Source organism: Ipomoea nil, unplaced genomic scaffold (genome assembly GCF_001879475.1).
Source record: "Ipomoea nil cultivar Tokyo-kokei standard unplaced genomic scaffold, Asagao_1.1 scaffold2480, whole genome shotgun sequence".
Lineage (NCBI taxonomy): Eukaryota > Viridiplantae > Streptophyta > Magnoliopsida > Solanales > Convolvulaceae > Ipomoea > Ipomoea nil.
In genome coordinates this window covers 4,047,841-4,058,509 of record NW_017618908.1, presented here as the reverse complement: position 1 = coordinate 4,058,509, position 10,669 = coordinate 4,047,841, and the positions used below count along the sequence as shown (strand labels likewise).

The 10,669-nt window shown below is 32.0% G+C and overlaps 1 protein-coding gene across 1 annotated transcript; it reads right to left on the bottom strand.

Moving 5' to 3' along the window:
* Positions 1 to 3,113: 3,113 nt before the first annotated feature.
* LOC109153128 (cytochrome P450 81E8-like) lies at positions 3,114 to 6,921 on the bottom strand. Its single transcript, XM_019300914.1, has 2 exons — positions 5,939 to 6,921; positions 3,114 to 3,779 (listed from the first exon to the last, which is right to left on the bottom strand). Exons 1-2 carry the CDS (start codon positions 6,863 to 6,865, stop codon positions 3,156 to 3,158), a joined length of 1,551 nt encoding a protein of 516 aa, XP_019156459.1. The 5' UTR covers positions 6,866 to 6,921; the 3' UTR covers positions 3,114 to 3,155.
* Positions 6,922 to 10,669: the final 3,748 nt, after the last annotated feature.

The following is a 10,669-nucleotide window of genomic DNA, read 5'->3' as shown; positions in this document are numbered from 1 at the left end:
AAAAAATCAATAAAAATAAATTTTTAAAATATACATTAGAATATAAGCAAAGAAGTAAGACTACTGGAAATTATGAAATTTCCGACCACTTGAAAATGATCTTAAATCAAGTAAAAAGTCTTGTTCCGACCACTTTTGGTATCCGGAAAAACTTTTGTTGCTATTTTCGACCACTTTTTGGTATCAACTTGATTCAAGATCACTTTCAGGTGGTCGGAAATTTCATAATTTCTGTAAAGTTGAGGAATTCTAAAATGTGAAGGGAAGGATTGGAACACCGGCCTTTGATTAAATAATTAAATAATGTTAAAATTCAAGTATCTTACCAACCAAGCTAATTCACCTTAATGTAAAACATATGTATATAAATTATTACTTATACTCCATACATATATACTATATATATCTACTATCTACTATACTAATAAAAGCCCAAGAGAGTTAGACCTATAATGGGTAGAAAAAATGGCGGTCACAGATTTTAGTCAAATGAATGGCTCAGATTGATTAAAAGATTGATCAGATTTAAATTTTACACTAAAATTTTCTAAAATACCCACACACCATTACTAATTTCGTTAAAATTTTAAGAATTGTCGTTAGTTCACCGTTAACTTACTCATTGATTTCAATAAAAAATGGTCTTAGGTTCGAAGCTCATCCCAATCAAAGTTGGCATAATTAGTACTCCATTTTACTCTTATTAAATTATATAAATAATAATTTAGTAGTTACAACAAAAAATAATACATATGCATTTTTTTAATTTAGAATTATGTGTTCACAATGTCTTTATTCAAAAAAAAAATTTATTCATTATCAATAAATTAAATAAGATAAATAATTTTATTAGTTATATTGTCTTTATTTTGTGCACTACTTTTTTAATTAAATATCAAAGTTATAATACAAAATAATGCTATATATTTATTTACCAAGTATTTTATTAATACCATGAAAAAATTTAAAAAATATAATTAATAAAGTCAATCATATTAACTACTTAAGGGATTTGTTGACAAAGAAAGTATTCAAATCACACAACAAATTGAAATGAGAACTATCTCCTAATGTCCTTGTTTGACAATCAGCAGTTAGCGATTAGCGTTAACGGATTTGACCAACGAATTATATCAACAGTTGGTAAAAAGATATTTCAAAAAATTAGCTGTTTAGATTAACATGTAAAATGACCTAAGGATATACATATAATAATAATAATAATAATAATAATAATAATAATAATAATAATAATAATAATAATAATAATAATAATAATAATTGTTTAAAAAAAAATAAGAAATATATAATTAAACCAATCATATTAACTACTTGGGGCTTTATTGACAAAAAGAGTATCAAATCACAAAACAAATTGAAGTGGAAAACTACCTCGCAATGTCCTTGTTTGGCAATCAGCAGTTAGCTCTTCAATATTAGTATATATTTAATATTTTATGCCCTAATTTTTATTTGCTCTCCCTTATGTCCCGTATTTGGTTTCAACCATACCTATACAATTATTATATAGACAATTATAATCAATCTTGACTATATTATCTTGCATTTGTAAACTTAGAATTACCTATTTAAATACACAAATTCAACATTCAATTATTTATATATGAACAATTCCAATATAATATACTTTAAAGTACTTATTTAAAAAAAAAAAAACATTGGGCATTATCCTAATCGCGCAATGCACGTAAAAAAACTAGTATATATATATATATATATATATAAGAGATAGGATGGGGCCCTCCCCAAGCATGGGCCCTGGGCAAGGGCCCAGCCTGCCTTTGCCCCAGGGCCGGCCCTGGTTAAGTTTCACATGTGATAGGATAGGAAATGTTTATGCATGCCCTTATATACTGCATTCTCTACATAACTAACATTCAATATTGATTATTGGAAATATGACAATAATGAGTTATAAAATCATTCATTAAATAGGTTTAAATAGCCTCATTAAAAGCTAGAGAGAGGAGAATAATAAACCACTTATCTGTTACATATTTTATTCTCATTACCTATCACAATGAGATTTTAATTGTTCAGACCACTTAATACATGTGTCACAATAACATTAGAATAAACAATATTCTAACAAAGTGACCAAGTGAGAGTATAGCAGAGATACAATTATGCTATAATTTAACTACAAAAAAATAGGTGGAGTTAGCTGGCAAATTATTGTGTGGACCATGATCCACGTAGTGTTGTATGGATCATAAAAGAAAGTACATTTTTAATATATTAAAAGTATATTATTTGTGTATTTACATTTAGTATTCAAATAATGTATTTTTTAAAAAATAAAATACATTTTTAATATATTAAATATACATTATTTGTATACTAAATATGCATTATTTTATAATATACAAAATATGATCCACACAATAATGATTGGTGTTAGCCTTAGAGGGTTGGGGTATACTTGGTGGCAGACAATAAATGTCAAAAAGTGTGAAAATAATTTTAACTTTGTATCAAGTTGGTCACATGCACTATACAAAAGGGTCGCTGAAATGAGTGCTTGTGTCATATGGTTTGTCAATCATAATTCCATGGATCATGAAAAAAAAATACATTTTAAATATATTAAATGTACATTAATTATATACTAAATATACATTATTTGAGTATTAAAAATATATTATTTTATATATTATCATATAATGTATATTTAATACATAAATAATATATATTTAATATATTAAAAATGTATTTTTATTTATGTCAACATAGTTGTGTGAATCATGATGAACATAAAAATTTGTTCATTTTGTCATTCCTAGTATTTTCCTAGTCAAAACAGTGAATAAATGCCCCTAGTGCTAACTAAATAGCCCTTAACCCCATGTGGTTTCCCGGACAAGTTCTCTCTATCCCATAAGGGAGAAATTTAATTCTAACCAAAAGTAGCTAATATCATACCAATTACCATAAGTATTTAGATAATTATTTTAAAAAAAATATAAATTAAAAATTAATTTTAATACGTACTATAATGAATTACTTTTATATAAGCTTATATTAATATACTTTAAATTACTTATTTAAATAGAACATTGGCCAATAAACCAGTCATAAAATACATATGTAAAACTAGTACATAAAATAAATATAAAAAACATATGCAACACAATTCAAAGTTGGGAGAGAAATTGAAGGCAATTTTTGCGCGGCGTGCATATTGCTTCCAATCCTTCAGCTTTTTTCAAGGTGCTTCGAGATAAATAGGCGCACGTTTTATATTCCCCATTATTTTTCCAATCAAAACACTGAATACATGCTCCAAGTGCCAATGAAACAAGCCTTAACCCCATGTTATTTCCGGGACAAGCTCTTCTCCCTGTTCCAAATGGAATAAACTTGTAGTTGAACCCTTCTCCTTCCCCTACCACGGTCTCAAATCTTTCTGGTTTGAATTTCTCCGGCTCTTCCCATACCTTGGGATCATGATGCATAGCCCAAGCATTAACCATCACTGTGGTGTGTTTGGGAACATCGTACCCTGCAACTACACAATCCTCTAAGGAATAATGTGGTAACAATAGTGGCACTGGAGGGTATACTCTTAGTGTCTCGTTAATAACGCAACGCAAATAAGGGAGCTTAGAGAGATCAGACTCATTTAACAAATGTTTGTGTCCTACGTTGTTGTCAATCTCATATCTTAACTTGTGCAATACTTCTGGATAAGATAACATAAGTGACATTACCCACTCAATGGTTGCGGATGTTGTCTCCGTTCCTGCAACAAACACCATCTGCACAATTGCATAAATTTGCTTTAATGTGTGGATTTGAATCGGCCAACCCGTTCAGTTTCGAACTAGTTTTGTTGAACTGTTGGGCTTATCAGCTTGGGCTAATCGATTTTTTGTCGGGTTTAAAATTTTGACCTTAACTTTAAATTTTACAGATTTCGAGCTTATTGAGTGGACTCAACTAAAATTTCGGATATTTTCAAATTAACATGCTAAATTTTTTATTTTAATAAATTAGCACATTTACAGTAATAAATACTCGTTATAAACTTATATATCATTCAACCAATTTAAACTTTTCATTTCCAAATTTCAACTAAAAATAATTAATATACTTACACCAAATATAATAATTATAATTTTTTGGGATAAGGGTCAAATAGACCCTCATACTATATAGTAAAGTGCAATTAAACCCTCAAACTAAAAAAACATCCAATTAGACCCTTGAATTTATTAAAACAATGCAATTAACTCATTTAACCTATAATAGCAAGTTATCTTCAAGTTACCTATAAGATGCTACATCACTTGAATTAATATTTTTAAATTTATTTTTAAAAAATAAAATAATTTTAATAAAACAAAGGAAACAAGCAAATAGAAAAGTCATTGCAGCTGCAGCAATGGCGAGGCTCTTTCCGGCGAGCAAGGCCATCGGCGACTTCCTCTTGTTTTCACTCCCTCCAGCAGCGGCAGGCCAGGATAGTAACTTCCCCTCCAGCGTGTAGTAGATCAGCAACGTCTGGACCTCGTACAGAACCAACAACAACTACGGTGAACAATCTATTTTGGCGAAGCATGATGTGTTTCTCGGCGACCTCCCCTTCCCGTCGACCTTGACCGGCAACCTTGGCAATGGTGTTGGACCAGCTGTTGGTGGTGATGGTGAAGTTCCGGCGATGGTAGCAAGGTCGGATGAGCAGCAACGTATTTTGAAGAAGATGGATGGTGATGTGCTGATGATGAGATGTTCTTGACGATGATGATGCTTGGCTGACAAAAGCAAAATTGTGGAAGTAATGAAAATGGATTAAGGGGGTAAATGATGGATTTATGATGTTGAAATTATTGGTGGTTATGATTAGTAATGGATTAAGCATGCCGGTAAACATGCGGCTTCACAGCCTTCACTGCTTCGACTTCCTGTAAAAAAAAAAAAATTAATTTTTTTATTGAATTTAACCGGTTACCTTTTAGTAACCTATTAAATATGTTAATTGCATTGTTTTAATAAGTTCAAGGGTCTAATTGGATGTTCTTTTACTTCGAGGGTCTAATTGTACTTTGCTATATAGTATGAGGGTCTATTTGACCCTTATCCCTAATTTTTTTTCATTAAAAATTACAAATTTAATAAAAAATATTAAATACGAGCTTAGTCTTAGGTGGCTCGGGCTAACTCGTTCTAGTCTTCAGGTTTATTGATTTTAGGTTTGTTTAACGAGAAAATGGTCAAATATATCCCTAAACTTTACCCCAAAGGTCAATTAGACCCCTAAACTTTAAAAAAGTGCAATTAAACCCTCAAACATGTCAAATTGGGTCAATGAAGCCCAAAAATCGGTAAAACAAGTCATTTTAATTCCGGCGACGAATTCCCCGATCTCAGGGGAAGGCGACCAGATCTGGGCGCCTTCCTCGGGGGAAGGTGGCCAGTTGGTCACCTTTCGCGGAAAAAGGCGAACAACTGGTCGCCTTCACCAATAGAAGGTGACCGCCGACAGCTTTGCCGTCACTGGTCGTCGGAATTTGTCGCGGTCGTCGAAATTCGTCGCTGGAATTGAAATGACCTATAATAACAGGTCATTTATCGGTTTTTGGGCTTCATTGACCTAATTTGACATGTTTGAGGGTTTAATTGCACTTTTTTAAATTTTAAGGGGCTAATTAACTTTTGGGTAAAGTTTAAGGGCCTATTTGACTATTGTTTCTTGTTTAACTGATTTTTTTTTATCAGGCTACAACTATTTATCCTAAACTCAAAAAAAAATTGTCTAACCGAGCAACCCATATGTTTCGGGCTAAGATTCACGTCCCTAAATGTGATTAGAGCATAATCTTGAGATCATTGTTATATTTAGCAGTGTTCATTTTACCAGTAATTGTTCTGGGAAATAAAGAAGAAATTGAAGACAGTGAAGATCGAAGTAGCTTACCAGTATGATACTCATAATAAGATCATTTGTGTAAAATTCAGGCTCCAATTTTTGCAGACGCAATAGAGTTTCAATCACTGGGCTCTTCTTCTTCTTCTTCATCTCATCACCTTCAGAATTCTCAGAAAATCCGGCATTTCTCCGTCGAAACTCGTCCAGAATGCGGTTTAAGAACTCAATTCTCTTCTTGTGCAGTAACACCATCTGTTTCTCCAGGCCTCTGTAACCAAACCACCTCAAAACTGGGAAGAAATCGCAAACATTCATGGCAGAGATATTACCAAAGAAAATCTCTCTAAGTCCATTCACAATCTCTTTCCCTTTCTCCCCTCCAATCTCTTCTTCTTTCACGAACTGTTCCCCGCTCAAGATTCTCATCATGGAATTGAAAGTGAAGACGCCAGCCAGATCGTTGAAATCCACGGTTGAGTTCCCGTTCTGCAGGGACAGTCTGAACAAGGATCGGATCACAGTTCGAATCTCGTCTTCCCGAATCGCGGAAGAGCGCTGGAGGCTGAGCGTTGAGAACAGTTCGACCACCGTCAGCCGGCGTTGGACCCGCCAGAGATCGCCGTATGGGGCGGAGGGGAAGGATTTGTAGTCGAAGGAGAAGTTGTCGCTGGCCATGGTCCTGGGCCGGTTCGCCAGGATGATATCGTTCTTGGTGAAGCAGTCCTCGACGGCCGGCGAGGATGAGACGACGAGAAAATTCCGGCAGCCAAATCGGAGATAAAGAACTGGGCCGTATTTGTCTGACAGGGAGGCGAGAGCTTGGTGAATGGAGTTTTTGATGAGATAGAGATGGCCGACGATGGGGAGAGCGAGTGGAGCCGGCGGTAGATTTTTGCGGCGACTGGAGAACAACTTTGATAGTACGATGAGGAGAATAGACAGTAAAACTACTGCAACGTAGTATTGGATCGCCATGTCTCGGAGGTGACAACCTTTTACAGTGGCCAGAACAAACCACAGCCAGCCAAAGATGATGAATGAAGATAAACGTACTTCACTGACTTTCAAGGTGAAGACTCATGTCATAAGAAGGAGGAAAAAGTAACCCATTCTCTGAACTTTTGAAAATAGTATCTGTAGTCACTAGTCAATTTCCTACACCTAACTTTTACTATGCACAAAATCTTATATAGATATTTGTATTAAGATTCATATAAAAAAAAAGCTTATAGTATCAGTCGCATCATAAATAAATTTAAAGAGTAAGATTTGGGACATAGCTATACAATCGTTATGCCATGGATCCGTGTCCAGCATACATTGTGGACACGGATTGAAACGCCGACGTTTCAATGTAATGCATTAACGGTGTCGTAAGTGGCACCGTTATCATCCACCAATCATTTTTTTTATTTAAATTTCAGAACCCGACTTTCGTCACGATTAAGCATCAATTTTCTTTGTGAATATAGAGTTATAATAAGGTTATGAATGTAGAGTTATAACATTATGAACATACAGTTCAGACATTATGAATATGAAACTCTGTAATTTGCAAATTGTGAATATAGAGTTATAACATTATGAACATACAGGTCAGACATTATGAATGTGAAACTCTGTAATTTACAAATTGTGAAAATAGAGATATAAGATTATGAATGTATAGTTATAACATTATGAACATACAGTTCAAACATTATGAATTTACAGTTAGAGAATTATGAATGTACAATTATGGAATTATGAATGTACAGTTATGAGATTATGAATGTACAGTTATGGGATTATGAACACAGAGCTCTGCCTGCCAAACAAATGAATAAAGCCATTAACGGCGAAACAAAATCAATTTTTTTTAAAATTGAAATGCCGCCGTTTTCTCTTAAAACGACGATGTTTTAAACTCGTATCTACAATGTATGATGGACACGAGTTTACAGCATAATTTACGATAACTATATAGACCATGATTCATATAATAATTTGACACATAGCCCCCAGCTGGGACCTTGTTTGGTCCATTAATTTTTGTACTTGTCCCTTCAATTAAATAACTGCTCTCTTAGAGGCCCAATTTCGTTTGTCCGTTTCATTAAATCTGTTAGCCATAATATATTTGTATGGTCATGGTCCAAAACATGAATAAAAAAAATATATATTACATGTACTCTCATTTTCTATTTTCAACTTTTATCAAACATTATACCCATGTATTAGGGTGCACATAGCACTGTGCGCTCCGCGCCTCCCAAAACGACGTCGTTTTGTTAAGTTGTTAAAAAAAAAATCTCCTGTTTCGAATGCACATAAACTCATAACATAATACATACAATCTAACATAATACATAATACATATAAACTCATAACACAATATATATAACTTTTAACTGAATACACGTAATGGGTTTGGTTAACATAATACACATAAGCTCTTAACTGAATACACATAAACTCATAACACAATACACATAAAATTTTAATTGAATACACGTAATGAGATTTAGTCTGTTCAGATGGATGGAGTGACATCAGCATGAAACGAGCACGTTTTGTGCCTAGGTGCACATTGCTATGTGCGCCGTGGTGCACGATATAAATTGCCAACTTTTACTTCTATACACAAAATTTTGATGTGACACTTGTATTGTGACCCACATGAAAAAAAATAGTCTATCAAAGTCTGCCACATCAGGGAGTAAAATTTAGGGAGTATGATTTGAGAGTCTATGTACTATAACTCTTGTAAATATTATGAGTAAAAATAATGTGTATTATGCGTTATAATAATATACATTATGTTTTAGAATAATGTACATTACGTGTTAAAATAATGTACAATATGTATTAAAATGATATACATTATGTGTTAGAATAATGAAACATCTAAGATTTATATTTTATAGTATATCTTTCTCAATAAAAACATTTAGAACGTGGCCCATACAGTAACTATTGCCATAATTATTTCCCGATTTATAGTGTATCTTTCCCAATAAACATTTGCCTATTGTTCTTTTTTTATGCTTCAATTAGAGACTTTAAAATCCAACACTAATATTGAATATAAGGCGTTTGGTTCATGTAATTTTAGATTACTTAGGTAATTTGATTTTGATAATGTTTTATGAAAAAAGGTCAAATTGATCCTTAAGTCAATCGAATAATATAATTAGGTTCCCTAATTTAAAGAAAAAAAACATGTAAACTCCTTAAACCGATAAAATAGTCCAATTGAGTCCCAAATTAATATGTCCAGCAGGTTAGTCATTCTCAAGTTGACGCGTGTCTTTTTAAAAAAAAAAATTAAACTTTTTTATTTTTTAATTTGAATTTAAAAAAAAAATTAATTAAAGCCAACGGCCGGAGAAGACAGTCAGCGGCTATCTAAGGTAAATGGCCATGGTTGTCTAGTGACATGCTTATATAACTTTTTCAACTACTCAAGCTGAACATCCTTTTTTAATTTTTAAAATTAGCAACATACAAATATTGTAGTAAATTTATAGCTAAGTATCTAATAACGATAAAGAATGAAATCGAAATAGTGCCGAAAAAATATGTAGCTAAATTTAGTGACGAATATTTCCGTCACTAAGTTGTAGCTAAATGGTATTCGATTCAAATAATAAAAAACAAATTAGCGACGGAAATTTCTGACGCTATATTTAGCGACGGATTCCCTTGCAAATGTTCTCACTAGATCGTCGTGGTGGGAAACTAGCGACGGATATTTTGTTGGTTTAGCGATGAAAATTCGATCGATAGATTTAGTGACAGAATTTTCCGTCGTTATTCCATCACAATTTTCGTCATCAAAAGAAATTTAGCTACGGATTGTTTTCATTTAGCGATGAAATATTCCACTGTTAAAGTTAGCGACGAAAATAAATCTAGCGACGCGCCTTTTTGTGACGGACGAATTCTGTTTAGCGACATATTTTTCTTATTTAGCGATGAAATTGGTCCGTCGCTATTTCTGTGTTTTTTTGTTTTTTTTTTTTTTGTTTTTTTTTTTGTTTTTTTTGTGGTAATATAAGAATGGTTAAATAATGGCGAATGGGGAGTGTTGTAAAGTATATTTAATGTTGTGGCCATTATCCACTTATTTTCTAGCATAGATGTAGTTACTGAGTTGTATGTATGTATGTATGTATTCAGTTATTAGGAAAGGTGGCGTTTTTTTCCCAGCGTTAAACTGTTGCTTCTTCTTCTCTTCCTCTCTCCTCTATTCTGTATTATTCTACATATATCAATGTATTATTAAACAAGATTGATACAATGACACACCAAAATTTCTGAATTAATCAAATTTAATTTTTTTTATTAATCAATTGATTAACTAATTAACCGAAATGTTTTAGTAAAATTTAATTAATTTAATGTCTATTTGGAAACCTAAAAAAATAAATTTTGAAAGTCATTTTTATTGATTTTCACTGTTGTATTTTAAAAAAATAAAGACAAACGAAAATATTCATTCTCATCAACATAAAAAACGTCTTGACAAAAATTGTCTTTCTAGATTTGTTGTCTGAGCCTCTGAGGACATTTTTTCCGTATTTATTTTCTCTCTCATTTTATTATTATTATTATTATTATTATTATTATTATTATTATTATTATTATTATTATTATTATTATTATTATTATTATTATTATTATTATGATGTTCATTTACAAGAAAATGAACTAGAAATAATACAATATCTTAACTTTAAACCAAATAAAAAATATAATTTTCTAACATTTAAATAAATATTAAAAAGTTAATTATTT

Bases quoted from the DNA above. Each gene is read 5' to 3' on its own strand.
- LOC109153128 (XM_019300914.1), bottom strand. From the start codon at position 6,865: ATGGCGATCCAATACTACGTTGCAGTAGTTTTACTGTCTATTCTCCTC. The intron at 3,780-5,938 runs GTAAGCTACTTC...GCAATTGTGCAG, and splicing joins TTATTATGAGTATCATACTG to ATGGTGTTTGTTGCAGGAAC.